Here is a 23,608-nt window from a genome sequence, read left to right as displayed (position 1 = left end):
TGCAAATCCAGATAAAATCACCTTTCTGTTAGCAAACCGTGCAAAATTACTCAGTTTGTCTAACCTTGAGTTCCTCCTGGTTTATGGGGAGATTGTGTCCCAAATTCCTTGAACTATATAATGACTGCTATTGTATTTTATTTTGGTTGTGTGAACATGAAGTAGGGCGGACTTGTAATACACCAGGGACTGTGTAGAGCAGCAGCTGTTACACTTTCAAAGAGCATTACTGAGCTTTTTATAGTTGGCTGCAGTTGACATCACGGCTAAATAGAGTCTTGCTCTAAAATATATTCCACCCAGCCTATGCAACCTGAAATCTGTGCATTGCTGGGAGGAGAGTGGGTCACACTCAGCAATGCAATAACACAGAAGTAAAAGCCTGGGGATGTGTTTGCTTGTCTTTCCTGCATCCATTACAAAGGCGCTTGAATATTTTTTTCTAGGAAGGACAAAAACCTCTGGAGAAGAATGACAGAGTGAAACCTCTCATCTCAGGATCAGCAGTCAAATCTGTACCAGGTCAGCAGTGACCAACAGCTGTAGTACCTCACTGTAGGTAGCTCTCTTAGTGCCTCAAGGATGACTGTCCAAACCAAAAGCTTTTACACTGCTATCTCTGGTGCCTTAGGATGCTGCTGGAACCCGAGTAAAAGCTACTGTGCAGTAAAAATCATTGGAGAGGAGCATCACATGCCCAGCCCCCTTTCTGGACTAGATCAGCAGCTTCCTGAGCTTTTGGAAGAGAGCTCTGCACTGTACTCACTATTAAGAAAATAAAGCTGAAGCTTATCCAGAACTCAAGTCTAGCCCCCAAACTGTCTAAATCCACACTGTCCTTGAGTGTGTCTGAGTATCTCTACTACTCTATAGCTGGGCATGCTCCATGTGAATGGCCTGGGTTTCCTGGGCTACTTTCACAACTTTACAAGGCAGTGCAGTTCCTCTCTGAGTCTGTGACTGAGAACTCTTTGCTAAATGACCTCGTGGAAATGTCAATCTCTTACTCTTTGCCTGTTACAGGGACCAACTGCCTGACAAGAAGTCCCTCTAAGGGGCCAAGCAAGGGATATCTAGCCTGCCTTCATCAGGAAAGACTGCAAAATGAGAGGAGATGGTGCATCACCAGTCTGTGAGCCTTCTCTGGGTGTTGGTTAGATGGCCTGCCAAAAACATCACAGGTGAGACTTACTGGCACAAGCCCTTTCACAATCTGACACTGTTTACTGTTTGTAGGGTGTGATGGCACAATTCCTCCTGAGAACTGCACAGACACAAGCCTCCTCTCTGCTGCAAAATGCATTGTCCTCGTGGCCAAACGAATCAGCACGTACCCAGCACAGTAGCCAGGACTGACCAGCACTGCATTCCCCTTCCAAATTGTCAAATGAATTTCTGCTTCAGTATATGACACCAGCAACCACACAAGTCTCCCAGCCTCAGGGTTGTTGCTGTCCTCTTCATGTTATGCTCCCCTTCCTATTCATATCAGTGTTCAATGATCAACTCCCAAATGGCTCAAACTCCACCCAGAGAAAAAAAAAAAACCATTGCAATGATCTAAAGTATCCCTATTCTGCAAAGGCTCCAAACAGCAGTTCATTTTTTCATAATTAATGGTTTCTACATGCCTACATGGAGAAAACCAGCAACCTGGACCCACAGATCTGGAGAGGATTTCACAGGAGTGGCTCTCCTTTTGTCGTGGGAAAAAAAAAAAAAAAAAAAAAAAAAAAAAAAAAGAGTAAGTCTTTATTTTTGTGTGATGTGGTGAATGGTTTCTCCAGCTGCTGAATACATGGGCCACTATTTGAGAAGTGACCCTGGGAGGTGTGGACAAGGAAAGAATTCACTCAGACCTGGAATGAATGACTTGGTCTTTTGCAGCTCTTTGTGCCTACACATTTTACATGGTCCAAAGTAAAATTCCCATCTGAAAACAGCTTTTGCACTTTGGTTAGACAAAGGAATCTGGTGAAGCTGCACTGCTTCAAGATTAGATGAAGGCCTGGAAAGAAGGAAGCAGGCACCAATCCAGCTCTGGAACAGGCATCTTCTAGGAACAACCCTGTGTGTCTCTGCCAGTGTGCCATGCACCTTCTCTTCAGCAATGGGGTCACAGGTTACAGCGGCATTTGATGGGTATAACCAAGCTCAGACTTGGTTATACACTGTTAATGGCAACTTGCTGCTGTGGAAATCTGAAGTGCCAAGAATTGTTTGGAATGAAGGAGGTCAGGCTGAGTAGAGGAGGAAAGAGTGCAACATGCAGGGGGTTTGCTTGGTTGGGCACCTGCATGGCTCTTAGGAATTATCCTGGTCCCTAAAGCAGGAGTCTGCTCCATGCAGCCAGAGGAAAGATCCCCATTTGGCTGAAGAGATGCAAAATCAAGCTCTGTGGGCAGGTAGGATCAGTCCTTGGTCTGTTAGGGTTTTAAGTGGCAGCAGGTTCCCTGTTAAACCTGGACTGCTTTGTACATGCCAGGACTCTTGCTGCCTTAGTTGATAAAAAACACAGAGGAAGGAGCGCTCAACCAAGAGAGATTAATAAAAGGAAATACCTTTAAATTTAAATTTTTACTTTAAAGGAAAATCTTCTCACTTCTGCCCTTATTCTGGCAAAATTTGAGAGAAATACAATGTTTTTGAAATTCCAGAAAACATGAACACTGCTATGCTGGCACTGACCAAGACACACAGGATCTAAAACACCCAGGTGATGCTGTGATTGATATCCTGCCTAGCTTTGCAATTTCCAGCCACTGTCATAAATATTTTGTCTCCAGCCATATTTCAGGCATTGTCAGTGGGTGACAAAAGAGGCCAGCAGCAGTGGAACTGTAAATAGAAGCCTACACTATGACACTGCTGCACCCTTTTTTGATCACTCAGACCTGCAGCAAATTCTCAGCATTCCTTTAGACCTTCTCTTACCTCAAATACCTCAAACACCAAAAGAGAGGTATCCCAGCTGCAAAGATGTGACTGCAAAAGAGGAAAAGCATAGTCTTGTAAAGATGGGAGGGAGGGATGACTAAGATGGCTGCAGAGATCATCCCAGCCTGGAGTCACTCTCCATCTTGGATTGCAGTTGTCTCATCTGGAGTAAAAAATGTATTTGCTCCTTGCCATGTGTCTTAGAGCCTTCCAGAGGCAGGGAAGAAAAGCTGTCAAGGAGAAAAGTCTTAAATCCTCCAAGTAATGTGCAAAACAAGCTTGGTCATATGCAAAAGAGAGGGGTAAGAATCAAAATAATCACTAAAAGATAATGGAGAAAGAGATAAAAGTACCAATAAAAGGAAGGAGAGAAAGACCTTTAGTCAACAAAGGAGAGGATCAGAATAAGGAGGTGAAAAGGGTGCGGCTTTGGCAAACAGAGCCAAAGTCAAATAGAAAAATTACCCTGCCAGAAATAAAAGCAGAGGAGTTGAGCTTGAATTAAAGGGGAAGAAAAACAGCTGTCATGTAAAATGGGAGTGAGAGAATGAGCAGGGGAGTGGTGCAGGCTGGAGGAAGGGACATACCTCAGAGAGCAGCTTTGCCAGAGGAGTGAGCCAACACACAGGACACTATTGGACAACTTACCTGGGATGGCTGAGGCAGGGGGATGGATAGTGGGGGAGGAGGATGGAGATGCTGTTCTGTGCAAATGAGTGGAGCTTCTGTGTGAGTCAAGCACCAGAAAACTGTGCTGTGGGCTTACAAAAGTCAGAATAACTCACAGAAATAATGCCCACCGAGTGTGTTGCGTGGCACTTCTCTTTAATTTGATTTAAAATAGCAAAGAAATACGAGTCAATTCATGCACAGAAGAGAATGACTTCATCAAATGGCACTGCACTCCCCAGCTATGATCATGTGGTACTGCTGATTTAATAATGATCAACTGCAAAACCCCAGCTCAGATGAAACTTCCCACGTTCCATCCACGTGTTAAACCTGAAAATCTTCCAAACTTTCAGAGGCTTGAAAACCTTTGAAATTAAAGAGCCCAGAAAAAAATGTAAGAACAAATGTTACGATACATGAGACTAAAAGTCCCTCATCTTCAAAACGGATCAGAAAAGAGGGTGGGAAACATTTAGAATGAATGATTAGACTGAAGCCAGAGCACTGACCTTGGCACATGCCTGAGAAGAAGCAGGGAAGCATAAGGAAGCCAGATGAAGAATTCTCCAGTCAGTACCACTCAGAGAGGGAAGCCTTGGTGGATTTTAATAGCACCAGGGCAGCCAAGGACAGAGAAAGGGCTCGTGTTCATATTGTAACAGGTATCCAGCCATACCAGGACAATTCTGGTTCTGTGTGTTGTCTTCCAGTTTTGAACCATCAGAGCAAAACTTGCTTCACATTTGGATCCTTTTCTCAATAACCATGAGACACAAGCTGTAACAAACAAACAAACAAACAAACAAAAAAGTAACATTTACATAAAAATCCATTAATTTCAGCAGCTCACACTCTCAGATACCAAACACTGCAAGACAGAAACAAAGAATCCTGTGACTCATTTTAAGTTGGAGTAGAAGGAAGAGCTTACCACATGCAGGGGATGATGATAAGGTTTTAAGAGCCTGCCAAGAAAAGGTAGACAACAATGCCCTAACACTGCCTGCTAAGGCTAAGGAGCCTGAAAAGGGAAGAGAAGGGACTGTTAGAGCCTATCTGTGCTGTTAGAGGAAGATGTGGCCTCTCTGCTATCCATCACCCTGCCTTCCCCTGTCTGCCCTACTCTGTGTGTATATTCTGGCTGCACCCTGGCAGGCTGCCTCTCCTAAGTAGGTGCTGAATGAAAAGGAGGAAAACATGGTGCTTTTTCCTTAGCTCTTGTATTCTTATCTTCTTCCTTCTTTCTTTTTTTCTTCATCTGCAGATATATTCCTTTGCTTTCACAGTCAATTAATTAAACATTATTGGGAGTTTGGATAACACAGTTATTTTGTATACACAACCACCTGCACCAACAGTTCTCAGTACATCTTCATTAAGGAAACTATCTCTAAGAGTTGGGTATGACCCTGTTCAGAGCACGTGAGTAAGCAAAACAATACAGTAAATTCTATTAAATAGAAGCTTTAGGTTCTCTCACAATATAAATATGAATATAAATATAAAATCAGAGAGTGCACAGAGAGAAATTGCAACAAGGATTTGTTTAAGCTTAGGGTTTGCTGCCACAGCTAACTTGGTGGGACTGCCCTCTCACTGCAGAAGCACCGGTGAGGGTCAGGTACATGCATCCTGTCATTCTCGGGGTATCTCAAAACCCAAAGGTAAGCTGAGGTTTAAGTGTATTTAAATTCAACACTAAATATCCCCTGCTCTTTCAACCAGCCCCTCCTATCTCCAGGTAGCTTTCTTCCTACTGCCCTTTCCCTCTTCCCACTCCAACCATTTTCTCTTATCTCCCTCCCACTCACAAATCCTGAATCTTCCTCTCCCTCCGACGGTAGGGAGCCAGCTGCCAGCCATCAGACGTTCTCTGCCCTTGCCCTGTTGCTGTGTCTGGGTCCTCTCTGAACCTGGGCATCTTGCCTCAAATCTGTTCCTGTTGGGAATTAGCAAATACAGCCCCTTGATCTTTTCATATGCATTTGCTGGGTTTTTACGCCTCCCCGCCTCCCCCACCGATTCCTTCAAGGCTCTCTGTGTGTCTGAAGCTCTTATCAACTCCTGGGAGCAGAATACACGAATGGCACCACCAGGTCTTGAAGTCACGTCTCACACCTCTCAGGAAATGGCTCACCCCACCAAGTCACATCCCCCTCCTAAGCACAGGGTGAAAGTCACAAGATACTATTAGTTCCTCATGGCCAAAACCAAGGAGACACGGCAGCTGAGTTTTCAAAGGAAAATAAATCATGCCTATACAGAGGTAATCAGGCCTGAGCCAAGCAAGGCAGGCATCTTTCAGAGACAACATAACCTCTTGTCACATTGCATTTATTTTAACCCTGGATCTGTGCACAGAGCTGCTGGGCAAGCCTGGTGTTCTGAAATAACCTGTGCTGGGGATTGATGTCACCAGGCTCTGACATCGTTCTGGTTCTCCAACGCCGTGGGCTCCATCACATGGGAGAAGTGCCCCAAGTACCTTTTGCACCCCTTTCAGTACAAAAGCACTGAAAGGGGTTCATCCCAGCCCCTTGGTCACAGGTCACACTCAGGACACTGTGACAGCACCATCTCCCTTTTGCTCCCCAGTGGCCAGGCAGCCAGTGCCCACTGGGACAGGCTGGAGCAGGGCCAAGGCCCATTTCTGACCTTGACTGGCTGTACCCACCTCCCTGTGCCCCAGCTGGAGGGCAACACACTCCTGGGCTGACCAGCAAGGCAAGCTCCCTCTTCCCTCTAGAGGACTCTGCCAAGGAGGGACTCTCAGGGACACATCCACAATGGACAGGCAGCTTAGGCCTTTCAGGAATATATTCAAGGCATCTGCAAACCATGCCAGAGTGAGGACTATATACAGCCCACCCTGCACAAGCTCTTCCTTGTTAAAGCTGTGAGGACTAGAAAAATGACAACTCTAAATTAAAAACATGACATCATTTTAAGATCTCAGAACTCTACCTAAAAGCCTGGGTGGGCCTCAATATACAGATTTTGTGTCTGTACATTGGGAAGACTTGGTAAACCTCTAAAAGCATTTGGAGGTTGTAAATAGCTTTGTCACAATGACTAGCAGCAATCAAAGGGAAATTAAGTATTCCTATAAAGATTTCCTCTTAGGCAGAATGAAAAAACCTCAAAACCTAAGCCTAGCATGCATTAACAACTTTTGCTATCAGGGCCTCGCTAGAGAAGCTGGAAATTATATGGTATTTTCCTGCCAGCAGAAACTCTGGAGCAAATGTAGTTATATATGCAACCATAAAAATGTGTCTGGACTACAATTAATTTAATTTGTGAGATAATTATCCAGGGATTGCTTCTTCAGGGACAAGCTATCCAGGGACAGTTTAAACTAAAGTCTTAACAGCAAAAATGTGGTTTTATTTTTTTCTTAAACTTTCTCTAAACTAATGAAATCAGGTTTGTGTGACCACTATCCCTTTTTCTGGTCAATCTCCTAATACATGGAGAGGGACTTTTTACAAGGACATGTCATGACAGCACAAGGGTAAACTGCTTCAAACTGAGAATAGGTTTAGATTAGATATTAGGAAGAAATTCTTTACTGTGAGGGTGGTGAGGCACTGGCACAGGTTGCCCACAGAAGCTACGGATGCCCCATCCTGGAAGTGCTCAAGGCCAGGTTGGATGGGGCTCTGAGCAATCTGGACTGGTGGAAGATGTCCCTGCTCATTGCTGTGGGGTTGGAGCTAGATGATCTTTAAGGTCCTTCCCAACCCAAACTTTTCTATGATTATGTGATAAGATTTGAACTTTTTGGCCAATTTCAATTAAAATTGATGTAGAAATTGAGATCTTCAAAATACCAAATCTTTGCAAATTTAGTCAGGTCAACAGGAGACTGCTAAATCTCCACTACTAAAGACCTCAGTCACGGGTTTAGTGACCAGAAAATTCATGTTGAAGACAGCAACCTTGCTGAAATGACAAAAGATTGTGGACAAACTGTGTCCCTGTAGAGTCTCAAGGAACAGGCTGACAACATCTGCCAAGGCAGAGGAGTTTGAACACAGCCAAGACTGCACAGCTGGTTACAAATCTCTGCATGACAAAACCTCTGGTGTCCCATTCCCTCCAGGACTAGCAGCAGAGCTAACTGCTAACTAAATAACTAACATGTTACTTACTTAAAGGGAGGTGTTTGTCTTGTCAGCAAAGCGACAACTGGGTGTCACACTACTGCCTACTCTTGCCATGCATTCTGGGACACTTCCCAAGCTCCTGTTCCTCAAGTCACAGAAGGCAAGATCTTAAACTGCACATTTAAAAGATGACTTCATAGCCCCAAGAGCCTGAGAGAACCTCCCCAGCTTTACATACAAAAGGCTGAAGAGCCAGTTAGCTGGAAAACTCACCACAGGGCCTATGTCCCCCTGCTTCTCCACAATCTTGGTGTTTCACAGCCTGTCTTATCTTTGCTGGATGCTCAGAGCTGGCAGCAGTGATGTGAGAGCATGTTGTCCAGCTGAAGCTCAAAACCACTTTATTGCAGGTACAGGTTCATTTTGTGAGTCCTCTTGGCACAGCTTCCTCAGTGCTGAGGCACTCCCAGCACAGACAAAAGCACAAGAAGTTTCTCTCCTGACAAATAGAGTGAAGATCAATGTAAACAGCTTCTGAGGCAGCCTGTTATTTTTCATATCAACACAAGGCAGTCTGCTTTTCCCTTAGAGATAGCTCTCTCAGTTTTAGCCATCTTAATTTCAAAAAGCAAGCTAGTTCTGGATTTCTGTCACAGTTTCTGCTTCTCAAGGCAAGACATAAAATCTTCCTTTGTGCCTTGGTAGGACCCAAATAAAAGCAAGTCTGCAAAACAGGAGGGGACATAACTGAATGTCTTCTAAGTGTTTCCAGCCCTTACCTGGGTATGACTCCATGCAGATGCTGGCACCTACAAGGCATCAGAAACTTCCTTGTCAGACTGCAAGGGGCACAGCAGGATGCAAAACTACTTGTCAGGGAAAGGAAACTCCACTGGATCCAGACACAGCACTATTTCCTTGCTGCAGGAGGCACAGTGCACTACCCCACAGGCACAGCTTTTAGGACAGTAGTGGGATAATACTCTGGGAGCTGAGGAGAAGTGTGCCAGCATTGGGAGAGAACTGCCAGAAGGAAGCACAGAGCTGTCTTTCATGCCATCCTGCTTGCTTGGGAGGAGGCAGAAGCCTCCCATTTTGATGTCCACCTAACAGCACACTCCTTTACAGTCAGTACTGGCCCTCTTGCTTTTATTCAACCTTAGATCTGTTTCAAACCAAGCCAATACACAAGGGTGGCCATGAGGATCCCATGGGCAAAATTAGTGTGTGATGGTCTGAGCAGTAGGAAAGGGAGAATGATTCCTGGGCTCTGGTCTTGCTCTAGAATTGCTGCTTTGCTTTTGCAGAAGCACATACCACTCCTAAGCAGAAAAGAACTCATCACCAAGATGTATGACTGTGCTGGTAACAGCCAGCCAGCCCAGCCAGGGAAACTGAGGCAGACTAGAAGTAAGCAGAAATCAGCACCTGCAGGCAGGCAGCACAGCCTGACCTGCTCACAGTGGCCTCATCCACTCACAGGAATGTCTGCTAGAAAATACAATTGTCTGCAGCCAGGGAATGAAGAGACTGAGTGTGAGCCCCACACCCTGGGGCCCATGTGTGTAATCCTGGGCTGCACCAAGGGCATGGAGACCGTTTTGCCCACAATTCAGTCACACAGCATTTCCTATTGCACACGGCAGAGCCACTGGCCACACTGCATCCATGGACAACATGGAATGCCACAAAATGTAGTGGGTGCAAGTAATTTTACTTCCATTATAACTTTGAAAAAGTCTGTAATTGTTACATCTGTGTCTTCCAATGAAAGTTTTCAGGCCTGGGAGGCCTCACTGTTATTCACCAATGGAAGCATTTTGGCTGCTGTCACGAGAGAGTTATTGAAACACCTCTGGAAGCATCAAGGGCAAGGGAATCGAGGAGGCTTTTGGCCTGAAGGATGTCACAGCAGTCAGAGATCAAAGAGTCAGCCCACTTCCAGATTTATGAGTTGGGAACAGGTCTATTAGCTCCCAGTACTCACTCCTTCCTGAGTATCTGCTCAATATACATTGATAGTTGTCTTAATGGGAAGTCTGACACTGAAAAACCACCATGCTCTTGGGCAGTCTGTCTCAGTTTTGTTCTCTGCTGGTTCAGAAACAGATCCAGGTAGGGCAGGTGTAGAAGCACCTCAGATGGGATCCCCTCATTTCCCTGCTGCTCCATCTGGCAGTGTCCTCTTGCTTGTACAGCTATCCTGGGGATATTGGTAACCCACAGGTAGGAATCCCAGATCTGGATTGAAAAAACCCATCCAACAAGCCCCAGCTGTTGTTTCTGTACAGTTAATTTAACTTGGGTTAATTCCCTGATCACACAGTGTGGACTGGCATGCTCAGCTAAAGGGAAGGCATCAGGACAGGGGTGAACAGTGGGGGGCCTGTGGTGCCAGCAGCTCCTTAAGCCTGGGCTGCTGCTGAAAGAAAATCACATGCATGTGTGTGAAAAAACACATTTCCTCAAAAACCTGCTCTCTGTCTGGCAGACTTCATCAACCTTAACCAAGTCCTAGAAACTATATTCTTATAATGGCATAACTCCAAGCAGGATTGAATCCTTCAGAAAAAAACCCCAAACCTCTGCTATGTTTCTCAGGAATATTATTTGATGTAAAATACAATAAAACAATCATCATGTAAATATAATCTGGAATAATACTGTTTTGCTGCCACCTGTGGCATCTTCTATATCTGCACAGAATCTGCAGGCTGATTCAACCTTCCATGAATTTTTCACTAAAAACCTTAAATAATGCTGTCTTGTGCTTTCTGAATCACCACTCACCTGTGTCCTTTCTCACCACCCTGCCCACTGAGAACACTGTACAAGTCTCATGTCTCTGACTGCTGTCTGCAGGCTACAGCCCACGATTTTGGGAACAACCTAAAAACTTCAGTCATGAAAGCAACTGGACTGCTGTATATGTAAAAGCACAAAGGTACAAAACTTCTAAAACCAGTTTTTAACTATTTTAACATTTTCTGTAGAGTTTGGGAGACAGTTTTAAAAAGTAAAAAAATGAGGACAAACCATTTTAAGTGTCTTGGTGTTGTTGGGGTGTGCAGGTAGCGTTTCAGCATGAGACCTCTCCATCTGGGAATCAGCTGTGGCAGAAGCACACGGAATGTGCAAGGGTGATGTGTGAAGGCATTAGCAAGTGGTGGAAAAGGTGATGACACCAGTGTCTGCCTCTGCCCTGCCTGAGCTGCTGTGGCTCTCCAGGTGCATTGAACTTGCATCTTAAAGAGATGTTTTTGCAGCAGCAGGCACAGCAGGAGGCTGCGCACCACCCGCACAGCTGGCAGCAAGTGGAGCAAGTCGTGGCCAGGGGAAGAGATAACTTCTGTTTGCTTTATGTCTCACACCATGCACGATCCATTACTTGCCAAAACAGCCACCAGCTTGAGAGCTCCTACTTCCACATCAATAGCTAGAAGAAGCAAACTCCATAACCCTGCCAGCCATCACCCACCCCCGCCAGGCACGCCTAGAGCATCACTGAGTCCTAAGCAAGGATGCCGCCCCAGCCGGGCACCCCGGGGCGCGGGGCCCGGCGGGGTGCCCGGCGCTCACCTTCCCCGCGGGGCCGTGCCGCCCCCTCGAACCCCCGCCCCTGCCGAGCCCCCTCCCCGGCTATAAAGCGGGCGGGCGGCCGGACCCCTCCTGCCGCTGCCATGGCCGCGCTGCGCTTCGGGGAGCCCCCGGCGGAGCCGCCCGCCTTCCCCGCGGGCCGGTGGGCGGGGGGCGGAGGGCCCGGCCCGGCCTCGCCCGCCCTCAGGGCGCTTCCCCCGGCCGAGCCGTCGGAGGGGGCGCCGGCGGCCTCGCAGCGTCGGAAGCGGACCAGCTTCACGGCGGCGCAGCTGGAGACGCTGGAGCTGGTTTTCCAGGACACCATGTACCCCGACATCTACCTGCGGGAGAAACTGGCCGACGCCACGCAGATCCCCGAGTCCCGCATCCAGGTGAGGGGCGCGGGCAGCGCCGCGCCTGCCGCGCCGGGGCCGCCCCGCCGCGCTCACCGCCGCCCTCTCTCCTCCCCAGGTGTGGTTCCAGAACCGCCGCGCCAAGTCCCGCCGCCAGCGGGGCCCGCCCCGGCCCGGCCCCGCCGCTCCGCTGCCGGGCTGCCCGCGGCCGCCGCGCTTCGCCGCCCTGCGCGCCCCGGAGCGGCCCCGCTGCGCCCTGTCCGGGGTGGCCCGCACGGAGGACGGCTCGGCCCCCTACGCGTGGCCGCCGGCCGCCGGTTTCCCCGCCGGCTTCGAGGGCTTCCCGCCCGGCCAGCCCTGCGGGGCCGAGCCCGCCCCGTTCGCGGGGAGCGCCGCCGGCCCCTTCCCGCCGGGCCGCGCCTTCTGCGGGCAGTACTCGCCCGTGTCGGACGCCGAGGACACCAGCGGCTACTCGGAGTCGGGCTCGGAGTGGGAGGAGAACGCGCTCGGCGCCTTCCGCGCCCTCTGAGCGCTGCGGCGGACGCGGCCCGGGCGGGGACAGGTGAAAGGCGCAGCGAAGCGAAGCGAAGCCCGCCCGCCGGAGCCCGGCCGCGGGGCGCTGCTCGGCCGGGGAGCAGCCACACACCGCGCTACCTCACCACTGCTGCTCTGCCACTGTTGCACTTTATCCGGTAGTAACTGATTGTAACTATTTATTTAAGAAAGATACGGGTCGGCTCCATCAGCTGAGGGCATCTTTTTACACTGTATTTAAAGCTTTCTTACCATGTTTAGTATAGCTATTTAACCTTCTTTAGCCAAAAAGCTAAGCCAAATCCACTGTGTTTTGGGGGTGGGGGCCGGTCTTAGAAAAGAGTGATTGTCTGTCGGGGTTTTTGACCAAGGAAAATAAAATAAAGGTTTACATTTTTGGATCTGCTTGTGTGTGTACCTGGTGCAGGGGGCAAGGTTTCTTACCTCGGCTGACGGTGGGGTAGAGAAGGGGTAGCTATCCCAGCTGCAGGTTCTCCTCCCAGATCTTGGAGAGCTGTGGCTGCAGTTTAGATGTCGATGAGAGACCTAAAGGGACCTGAAGAACAGATTACAGAAACCTTCTCTGTCAGCATTTGTCTTAAATCTGCCCTAAACAAACATCCCCATCCCTAAATGAAAATGGAAATGTCTGGCCTAAGTAATACAGACAAAAGTCTCTAGTCTGCCACTTAAGTCAAGGTTAATGTTAAACTAAGAGAAATGGGAGTATTTTGTGGACACTGCAAGGGTGCTTTAGCTGTAGGCAGAGATTACACAGAAGCTGTTCACATGATCATGGGCTGAATGGCTCTGCACTGAGAACAGCAAATTCAGTAACAACAGAAGTCTCTCCTCTAATTCAATTTACTGAGGAAGGATACATAACTCTGCATGTATTTTGAGGATAAGGCCAATTCTTCCTGCTTACAAAATATTACTTCAGAGCCTAGCAGAGCAAGCAGTAAGTTACAGAAAAGCACCTGAAAGCCAAAAGCCCAGGAAAAATGACCAATGTCCTGGTGGCAGAAATACCCTATATCAGGAATCATGCTGACAGAATAAGGTTACCAATTTACAGAATGCCTCAGTGCCACCCCATAACATACCTGTGCTGGTGAGATCTGGGACAGCTAAATGCTGGTTGGACTACAAGCTTGCAAGGTGAAGCAGTATGGCAGGGTTGCTGATTAATCATCCATCAAAAAAACTGCAGAGCTATCCTTGAAAAAAACATGAACCAAAAAACAACCAACCTGCCTCATACACCATCTGTCCCAAGTAGACTTGGGTGCTATGCTGGGGATCAGGAAAACCCCAGAAGAGAAGCACTTGCAGGAAGAGACAGAAAATGCAACCATGGTTTCCTGGGGGCTCAAGGGTAAACTCAAGTTTACTGATTATAATAAATCAAAGTAACTTGTTTTGCTCCTGCAGACTTCAGGCATGGCAGCTGCAGTGAGCTCTTGAGACTCCTGCTATGCTTGGGGTACACTCAGTAAAAGCAGCTGTATTTGTTACTGTCACCAAAATTAAACATTAGCTCTGACCAACGACTACATCAGTACCCAAGGAGAAATGTAGCCTTTCAAAGAAAAGAAACTACATTGCCTACATGAGTGGGACAAATGGCTTCTCACAAACAACAGATCTTTCTATGATATATTACCCTGCAATAATGAAAAAAACCTACATCAACAGAAAACATGCTGGAGAGCACATTTAAGCATCCACATGTAAAAATCATCATACCTAAGGAATCAGAGTAGAGATTGCAGTGTGGTAGTTACTGCAATGTATTCTGTATCCAGTAGGATAAAAAGCCATCATGAAAAGCAGGTTCCCAAATCCTCTGGTATGTACTAGTGCCTACACTTGTCTCCCTCTCAATTTGGGATGTTTGCTATTCACAGGGCCAGATTACCCTCCTGGTGCTCTGTACTGGGAAATCCTGCTCCTAAAAGCATTCAGTGCACATGCTGAGCTTGAGTCCCAACAGAGCAGGACGGGACCAGAGCAGAGGTGTGCAGAGGGAGCAGCAGGGATGTGAGTACAGGGGTGCAAGGGGATGGCTCCTTTTTTCCTGTCTGACTAAACCTATGTACCTCAAATTAGGCTTTGGCACCTTTCTCTGTTTACATGAAAAGGCTGGAGAGAGAGGACTCCTTTCTGTCTTCTTTATCAAACAGAAGGTAACACCACAAAATAACAAGTGACATAATTACAAAAGCAGTTGCAGGAACCACTACGATGTTCTGTTGCATTATGAGAGGTAAGTTTTCCTGGGCAACTTAGCTACATTACTGTTTATAATTATTTTATAGTATCCCTTGCAAAATTTTAAAATACCTTTTAAAACAGCTACTCACCTCATCCTCATCACATTTCATTTTCAGCAATTAGCTTCTCTTAAAAAAATGACCTGAGACCATCTGCAAAAAATTTTGCATTTTTGTGAAATATATCAACTCTCATAGGTCAATTTATTCAGTTACAAATTTCATTGAGAATAAAAGATTTATGCATTTCTCTTAATTAACAGAACAAATTTAGCTAAATATAAACTCTGCACTAAAGTTTTGCAGTGGCACAATACCAACACAGAATACAGAAGCATCTTTAAACTATACAAAATTTTAAAATTGAAAATAATCCTGTTTACATATTCTTTATACATTAACATATAAAAGACCTTATTTAATGAGGCATCTAAAAGAATCAAAAACATCTCTACAACTATCTCTGAAAATCCATATCTGGAAACAATTCAATTACACAGAAGCTTTACAAGACTATTTAAACAAACCAATACACACTTTTTACAAGATTAACATTCCAAAAGGTATAGGCAGGTTACCAATTCTTATTTTTGCAGTTTACATCACTGGTTATCTTTAATTATAAAAATCTTCATATTTATATATGGTGGGTATAGTTGAATAACCAGTCATCTAATTTAAAACTTGTGCAAAACAAACAAGAATTCAGAAAAACAATGTTTAACCAGTCACTTATATAAAATACCACCTAAAGCACTTCTTTTGCCCTCTGTGAAGGGAAAAAGCCATAACCAATCTCTTTCTGAAAAGTTAACAGTTACATTTTTATATTCCTTCATTAGACTCCTTCTATAAGTTATGATAAATTAAGAGTTCCAACAAGACATTGACTGATCGATAGACCTGCCCAACATCCTCCAGTTTACAGCTTATGTTTGCTGGCTGGATCCTGCTGCTGCTTCCTTACATCAGGAACGCTTGGCTTCCCAAGGGCTGAGCTGGCAGCTCTGAAGAGATACACAGAGGTGTAGCTTTACACAACAAAGACCTGCCATGTGGCTACTAACTCCAGCCATTTCCTCTTCAGCACTTCTAACATACCAGGAGATTCAACAGCAAGAGGTGTGCAGAATTAATCTGAACTTTCAAAAACTAAGTTCAAATTATATGAAAGTATGCTTTCAAGTTTACTATAATCAATGCAATTACTAAGAGATTACCAGTTAGCAAAACTACTGCATGTGAATAACAAATGGAGAAATCTAATGTAACGCTGGCCAGTAATGCTGGTTTCCTTAAGAAGCAGATAAAATGGATTTAAAAGGGTCCTTTCTGAGAGATTTTCTCTTTCCTCATCTTCTGGCAGTAGGGTATTTGGTGAAGCCTATAGAAAGGAAGATGGTTTTCCAGAACTACTTGCTGTACACTTGAAAGGAAGTTTTCAGTCTCTGTTGGTGTTATTAGCTGCAAAAGCGTGTAAGTTCCCCATCTGGCTCAGACCACTCTGAATATGTGCAACATGGATCTCAACGTTATTCTGAAAACAACTATGGGAAGAAAAAAAGAAGGAAAGAAAGAAATGTTGAACCCCATATGTAAGAGTTATGTCTGAATATTTCTACAGTGAAAGAGGAAGAAGTGAACCCAGCCTGTACAAAAATTCAGATTAATCAAAGACCAGTAGTTACAAATGCAACTTGACAGAGAAATATGGGAAAACACAACTTGCATAAACAGCTGCAAGAAATCAAAAGTGACTGACTTGGGCACTTAAGGTAAGGTTTCAACATGACCAGAGTCAGTGAAATGAAAATATTATGAAGAGGTGCTAAAATGGCCAAAATAAGTACCATGAAATAGGAACACCATCACTTTCTTTGCTGTATATCAGTTTTCACTTGAATCAATTCCAATATGCAATTTGCAGGGTTGATTTTAAAGAAGTTTCACTAATGCCTGAGGTTTGGTTTTGTTTTTTCTAATGAAAAATGCTACAAAACAGTATTTCTCAATAACTATATGAAACCAAAAGGCCATCCTACTATGTTCAGAAAAAAAAATAAAAATTTTAAAACTCTTGTGTGCAGTCTCCCATTATTATGTAGCAATACAAGTAGCAAGGATATAAAAAAAATACTTAGTATTTAGGTTTATTTTCTAAATTACATGATTTAGCAGCATGCTGGTCACAAATTGCTGGAGGCTGCAGGGTACTCCAGATAGCTCTTGCTATTTTTATGATACCTCCTCAGGCAGCTGCTTGTGACAGCTGTTGAAAAAATGGCCCATCTAGACTAGACTGGCCTTTGATCTGGCACAATATGGCTGCTCTTCTGTTTCTTGGCTTAAAATCTTGCCAATGGAAGCTGCTCAGAACCTCTAATTGTCTCATATGCCACCTTTTGATACTTACAGACAAGAAGTTGAATATGCTAAAAGAATACTGAAATTGTACCGTTCTCTAGTTTAAAAAACTTGTATTACTAGTGGGATTTCAAAATCTGACAGTGTTCTAAAATAAATTTTTAGTTGTCATAAATTACTAAAGAACAAGAAAGGCCTAGCTGTTGCTGCATCAATTTAACACTTTCAAACTTTTTTTTTTTTAACATGCTACTTCACTGATGGGTTCAAACAGAAAACTGCTCATTTCACCTTTTCTTTAAGAAGCCCAACTTTTTACATGGGACTCTTTCTGTAAGTTACCAGATTAAACTCCTTAATTATAATCAATGTTCACCTCTAAAATACAGTAAGAACTACCACAAAGTGTGTAATTAAGAATTAAATATTCAAAAAGTAATACCTGATATTTGAGGAGTCTAATGAATTCTTGATGTCATTTAATGAATCTGTTAGTGATTTAAATTCAAAGGAATTCAGATCACCTCCTTCTGCTAGACACTGTAGAAGGAAACAGAAATGTTCTCACAGTTCAGCACAAAAACTGGCAGAGCTTTAACACTATGTATTGTATGGGAGAAGCTATATTGTGCAAACTTTTTACCTTAATTTGCAGTAATATTGCTGTAAGTCTAGAGATAAGATCAGTTAAATTTTCACTCTCCACACAGAGTTGTCCTGTTGACAAGGTATTTGTTTGTCTGACGACTTCCTGAGCTTCCTCCTCACATCTGCGCCTCAGATCCGTGGGTTGGTCAGCAGGCTGGAGGCCCTGGTCAGGAGCAAGCTGCAGAGATATGAAGAGAAGAAATTATTTGCATATATTCAAAAACATGCAAATAATTTGCATTTGGTGGATATGTGAAACAAGATGATTTCGAAGTTTGTATGTGTATAGTACACACTGTTTTTTCTTTATGTCTACTTAAGAACAGGCCACTGGTATCAGGGAAAATGCTGCTCAAAGGCAGCTCAAATTCCAGAGAAGGAATCCAACACAGCTACCAACACTGTTTCATTTCAGAGTGAACCCCACCCACCCCCTATTCCCAAGAAATTCTGTTTTCTACTCAGGTTGAGCAAAACCACCAAGTTCACAGAGATGCCAGCAGAATCTTACCTCATAGCAATACTGTTGAACTTTATGCAAAACTTTATTTAAGTCTTTGTTTAGTTGTTCTAGATCTAGAACAATTGTTGCGTATCTCCTCTGAAACTCAATGTTGATTGGCATGGAATAGGATTTCTGTGGAAAACACAAAGCATATTAAAGTTTATGCAGTACTGTACAGTTACAGATTTTGAACTCATCAAAAGAAGTTTTTACTTGAAAAAAACCAATTTGAAATCAGTGTCAAATAGAAACACATTAACGTTAAAATGCAGTATTACCATTTGTAACTCCAAGTGAAACTGTGTAGGTAACAGCCATGCTTTTATTCCCTTCCTGAAGTACTACAATAATCTCTGGTGGTAAATGCTACAGAAGATGACTGTAGTCTGACCTGCTTATTCCTACATAGCTGGGCATGGCTTCTCCCTACTTGCTGAGCAGAGAATATCCTGCCAGCAGAGGACCAGTACAGGACAACATGGCCTCGACCACCTTTGCTGCAGGATGGGAGGCACACCTGCCTAGAAGTTATGGGTCACTTGAGGATGACTCAGTGCTACACAACTTCTGTTACAGCTAACAGTTCTGCCAAAAAAGAAAGTTACTAGAGCTTACATTTGGTAACAGTATTTTGTAAGCAAATTTGTGTGATTTTCCACAAAAAGAATAAATACCAAAATAAGTAACGTTTTTCTTATACTCTTTTCAGTATACAGCTTGACAATGTTTGGCTGATATTTATGAAATTGAAACAAAACATACAATATATTATAAAATTTCCTCTCCAAATTGCCTCTTGCAAGAGAGGCTAGAGGTAGTCCCAGCCATCGGACTGACTCCTAGGTATCTCCTACAATCAAAACTTGTAGCTATAGATTTCACACACAAGATAAAGCAAATTGCAAAGTCAAGAGCTTCCATCCTGATCAAAAACGCAAAAGGTTTCAGTTATGAGTCCAGTTCAAAGCTCCCCATGAAACCACACTTCTGAGATGATCTCCAGGGATTTACAAATCTGAATACCAAATCAACAGGGCTTTAAACTATCACCATAATTTCAGAATTTCCTACTTGAAAGTAGCATAAATTGGGCATATTTTCTGCAGCTCTGGAACATAAAAAAATAAAACCTTTCAGACCTCCTCCAGTGACCGGTTCCCTTAGAGCAAACTGAACTGCTCCAGCTTAGCTGTGAAAGCTGCAGACAATTATGAATTCCCTGTTGGAGAGGAAAGGCTAAAGGCAAAAGAAATATTTCTCAGCAGCAGCACTATTTCTGACCTGGGCACAACCCAAGACCTGGAAACACTGATGAACAGCTAAACTGACAAAAGATGGATGGCTTTCAGCAGATGAAAGCAGGTAACACCTCTGTCACCAAGGATCTAGATGCTTCTCTGAGACAACCAGCATTATCTTCATCTTGTTTTTATTGCAGGTCCTTTCAATTTATACTTTTTTATCCAATTGTTTACTGTTTTATGTACACAGTAATTTGTTTTTAGGCTGCAGCCCAGACTAGTACAGTGATATCAAGAAAAATGAGACAAAAATGTACAGTTGTATACATTAATAGCTCCTTTGAAGGCATCCCCTGACTTGGGTAAATCTATTATTATTGCCAGATAATAATGGCCTACATTCAGTACCATTTCTGATTTCGGTCAGTTCCAGTATTTCTATATTGAATCAGTCATTAAACAGAAGTCTTCATAAAAGGATTACTTTAAACTAAACAGCACTGGTACTCTAACAATTGTCAAATGATAAATGTATGAATTATTACCAAAGTCTGACAATTAAAGTACACCTGAATGAACTCAAAGTATTCAATTTTATTCATGTTCACGTATACTATTGGAAAAACATTCTTATTCAAATAAAATACATTTTAAAAGATGTACCACATACTCAGTGGCACAAACATAGATGGGGTTACCAAGGGACAAAGAAGATTAGAAGATGGGCTAAGAATATGGCCCAATAGGAAGGTATCACATCCTCTATTTTTATCAGGACAGCCTTTAGTAGTAAGGGGGTTGCTTTATGATTACTGGTTTTCAAAGGAAATAGAGCAGGGAAGAATTTCAAAGTATCTCAAAGTCCTTAGCCAGGTTACAACTGGGCTAAAATATATCAAAGTTAGAATCTATTTCTACTTTCCTTCCCAGTTGCTTTTTTGCTCTTTCAATTTCATGGAATAAGGAGACCAAGGAAAGTAACAATACAGGTTATTTATGACTTAATAGCTGAGCTAACATTCGGGCTCTTGCTAGAGGAAGGATGCTGTCATTCCTATGGATCTCCTTATCTATACAAAGCACAAATGTCTCAGAAAAGAAATTAATTTAAGAAGAGTTGGTAATTTTTCCATGGCACAGAAGAAAATAATTACAGAGACACAGAGATGGGGCAGTAGGAAGCAGAGTTAACAGAATGCACACATGCACATGATCATTGAAGACACAAAGAGAAATCTCACCACAATAAATCACATATTTCAACATTCAAATATTTTACATTGAAAAAAAATCAACTGTTTTGCTTCAAGAAATAAAAGTGGCCCTTCTCCACGAACCTTTAGCCTTCTGTACACTGCAGAGACAACAGCCTGGATGGATGCTGGCAGAAGGCTGAGACAGAGCTTTCTCAAGTGAATTTACAGTCATGGGTGTAGAAGAACCACTCTTGTAATTTTGATTTACTGACTGTTGATTAGATAAAGTTAGCAAGAAAAACTATTCTGCTGCTGCTAATTAGGCTGTAGCTGCTGTGGTACTGTAACTTTAAATGCCAGTCAAGGGCACTCAGAGCTTTACTCTGAAATAAGCAATTGTTTTAACCAGAAAGATGAGATAATAAGCATCTACCATCTGCAAAACAGTTTTAGCATAAATATCTTACCATATAAACTTGTATGCCACATTCTCAAGGTACACAGTATTTCCTTACTTTATGTGTTAAGTGACATGTGCTACCCTGACATTAACATTAATCAGTTTCCAAAGCACAGTGCTTTCAAAAGAGAATCATATTTGAAACAACTGACCTCTCTGACTTGTCTTTAAAAATAATAAAGACATTGTATATCGTAGAAAGCAACAAAATACAGGTTTTATTTACCTCCTAAATAAATTTATTTGCATTAGCTGTTAAAGCATATCCTGTTTTAATAACCAAAAAGAGAACATTCTCACCAGCTTTTCTGCTTCTGTATTCATCTCTCTCAATTGTTTGATGTGTTCCTTCTTGATCATAAGGATTTTCGATAACCTGGTCTAAAACAAAGGAACTATTTTTAGAAAGAATAGGTCCTTAAGCAGTTTTGAAATGCCATAGAAATTCAAGATAAAAAACCATACCTGTTTCTTTCATAATTTAAAATGTATTTCTCAGTTGCTGATCAAGTTAAGATGTAGAAATAAAAATTAATTACAATTAAATGATGGATTTTCCAGATATTTTTAAAGCGATTCCAAGTGCCCTAAATTGATGAGTGCTAAAATCCATCATCTGAAATTCCCTGTAGGAAAACCAATATGATTTATGGCCAGCTAGAGGCTAAGAACCTTTTTCTTTTATAGGCTGAAGGAGAGTGAAGGGTGTTACAGTCATGGTACTACAATTAGTATCACTCACCTTACTACATCTTTTTTACCACAGAGTTCTCAGCTATGCCCTCCACCAAGCACCAGCCCTTTGTGTAAACTCCTGCAGTAAACCCTGGTATAGAGATTGGATCTATTTTATACAGGACAACTCTGGGCTTCTCATTTCCCTCTTTTGTAATGGCAATACCCTGTGTCTCCTGCCCTGGGGACCTAGCAGGCTGAAGTGGAAATCGCTGGGAGCACTTTCAACACACTCATCACTCCTAAAAGTATTCATACTCCAGAGCCCTGAGAGAAATCCCACCTCCATTACAACCAGCAACACTTTTATTACTGGAGTCAGCAGAGCAAAAATTTCAGGTTTTTATACATTCCAGAGGGGTTAACTGCATCCTAGCAGTGAAACACGTGACTGGGAGAAACAGGAACTCCAAGTTCAACACACATCTGATTTATATATAATCCCTTCTGTGATTTTTAAGTTCAGTCCTAACGCAGTCAGGTTGCTTGCCCTCAAAAATTGTAATTAGAAAATTGTTTGAGGATCTCTTTCAGCTAATGAGGAATATTCTGGGAATTTCCATGCTAAATGGATTCTTTTTCACTTCATAGCTATTTGTTTGAAATTGCCAAGCAGTCAAAACTGGTTTTCAGCTAAATATAGTGTTCCCCCCTTGTATTTATCCCTGTTTATTCAGAGACAATAAAAGTACCTCTTCTCCACTGTTCTTCCACCAGACTAATCACAACCCAAGCCTTTTCAGACTCCACTCTCTTAAAGGACTCTTCATCTCCTAAACTTTTGTGGTCCTTTTAGTAACTTTTTCCATTCACTGCCATCTTTCCTGTGTGTGAGCACAGGAAGCCTGTAACAGTATTCTGAATACACACCTGGAAACTAAACCTGTAAAACGGCATCAATACTTCTTTCTTTCTACTCTAAATATTTTGCCAGATACATCTTAGGAATGGATGGTGAGCCATGGTCAGAGGCACAGAGGCAACACTGCATGGGTTATCAGCCTCCCAGTTTCAGCTGCTCATTTCTGTCCTTCTGCTGTCCCCCAGAGCCTATGCTGAGCCACCACCTCCATTTTTGCTCTTTGCATTTTGCATGAAGAACCCAATCACAGAAGAGACAACGTCAAAAAATAAGTTCAGAAGGGGCAAGAAAGAAAAGTAAAATTATTACTTTACTATAATAATTATTACTAAAATTATTACTGGATCATCTCTCTGATCTAGTTTCTAACACACCACACAAGTGCTCATGTTGCCAATAAAACACCTGGGAGGAAGAAAAGCACTCTACACCATCTGCCACTGTTGCCAAAAAGTTACTTGTCAAGCTCTGCTGTCATCACCCTCCAACAACTGCCTAACACATTCTTCTCCTTCATGAAGTTGATGAGTCCCCAAATAAATGCAGAATATATAATTTGTTTTCTGAATTTGCAAGGCATTTGATTCTTAACTTCAACTTATGTGAGGATGCACAGCACTAGTTCTCCATTTGATGAGCTTGGATTTTCTATTACACTCATCCTATTCCAAGATACATTCCAGTGATCAGGATAATCTGATTCTAAGGATTTTCACCGTATCTATAATGTCCACCAGCTTTTTCTCACGGATACGTTTTATTACAAAGCCCTCCATTTTCATTTGGCAGTGAATGCTATAATTCAGTCTATTTGAATAGTCCCTATTTGTCTTGAAAGATTCTTGCCTAAAAGCTCTATTTTCAGCACAACTCATCCTGCTTACAATTGCAATTTATAGTTCTCAATAAAATAGAAATAAGTTTTTAGTACAATGCTTTTCCACATTAAAAGAAATTAAGGAACAACCCAACAAGAATGTTTAGATTTTCACATCCGATTTCATTTGCTAGTCCCTAAATACAACCATTTCAAATTGCAGTGTGTGGTAACTTACTATGCAATATTTTCAAAATTTTCATAAGGAGAAAACAACCAAAAATCGAGTACCCATTTTCAGATTGCTCCTCCTCCATTTGGGT

At 43.1% G+C, this 23,608-nt stretch overlaps 2 protein-coding genes and 1 long non-coding RNA gene across 5 annotated transcripts in view; 1 reads left to right on the top strand and 2 right to left on the bottom strand.

The window, feature by feature from the left end:
• Window positions 1–3,741: 3,741 nt before the first annotated feature.
• On the bottom strand, window positions 3,742–13,089 carry LOC116994577. 3 transcript variants are annotated; one of them, XR_004417517.1, is made up of 4 exons: window positions 12,626–13,089; window positions 7,992–8,217; window positions 4,119–4,386; window positions 3,742–3,974 (listed from the first exon to the last, which is right to left on the bottom strand). It is a non-coding gene; the product is annotated as an uncharacterized LOC116994577 (long non-coding RNA). The 3 variants fall into 3 exon arrangements; XR_004417516.1 differs by lacking the exon at window positions 12,626–13,089 and adding an exon at window positions 11,636–11,712; XR_004417515.1 differs by lacking the exon at window positions 12,626–13,089 and having other exon boundaries at window positions 7,992–9,151.
• MIXL1 (Mix paired-like homeobox) lies at window positions 11,399–12,542 on the top strand. Its single transcript, XM_033056392.1, has 2 exons — window positions 11,399–11,686; window positions 11,766–12,542. Exons 1-2 carry the CDS (start codon window positions 11,399–11,401, stop codon window positions 12,174–12,176), a joined length of 699 nt encoding a protein of 232 aa, XP_032912283.1. The 3' UTR covers window positions 12,177–12,542.
• A 1,535-nt stretch (window positions 13,090–14,624) lies between the features above and the next one.
• The window catches only part of LIN9 (lin-9 DREAM MuvB core complex component), a 38,350-nt gene continuing 29,366 nt past the window's right edge, over window positions 14,625–23,608 (bottom strand). The window contains exons 11-15 of the mRNA XM_033056390.1: window positions 21,172–21,252; window positions 17,981–18,106; window positions 17,465–17,647; window positions 17,264–17,361; window positions 14,625–16,004 (exon numbers count right to left, since the gene is read on the bottom strand). Coding sequence (XP_032912281.1) covers window positions 15,899–16,004; window positions 17,264–17,361; window positions 17,465–17,647; window positions 17,981–18,106; window positions 21,172–21,252 — 594 coding nt within the window. The 3' untranslated portion in view covers window positions 14,625–15,898. The remainder of the gene's footprint in view (window positions 16,005–17,263; window positions 17,362–17,464; window positions 17,648–17,980; window positions 18,107–21,171; window positions 21,253–23,608) is intronic.

This window comes from Catharus ustulatus, chromosome 3 (genome assembly GCF_009819885.2).
Source record: "Catharus ustulatus isolate bCatUst1 chromosome 3, bCatUst1.pri.v2, whole genome shotgun sequence".
Lineage (NCBI taxonomy): Eukaryota > Metazoa > Chordata > Aves > Passeriformes > Turdidae > Catharus > Catharus ustulatus.
This window is presented reverse-complemented; position numbering and strand designations above follow the sequence as displayed.

Excerpts from the sequence above, each read along its gene's own strand:
- MIXL1 (XM_033056392.1), top strand. The coding sequence starts at position 11,399 with ATGGCCGCGCTGCGCTTCGGGGAGCCCCCGGCGGAGCCGCCCGCCTTC. Across the intron at positions 11,687-11,765 it reads TCCCCGAGTCCCGCATCCAG|GTGTGGTTCCAGAACCGCCG; the intron begins GTGAGGGGCGCG and ends TCTCCTCCCCAG.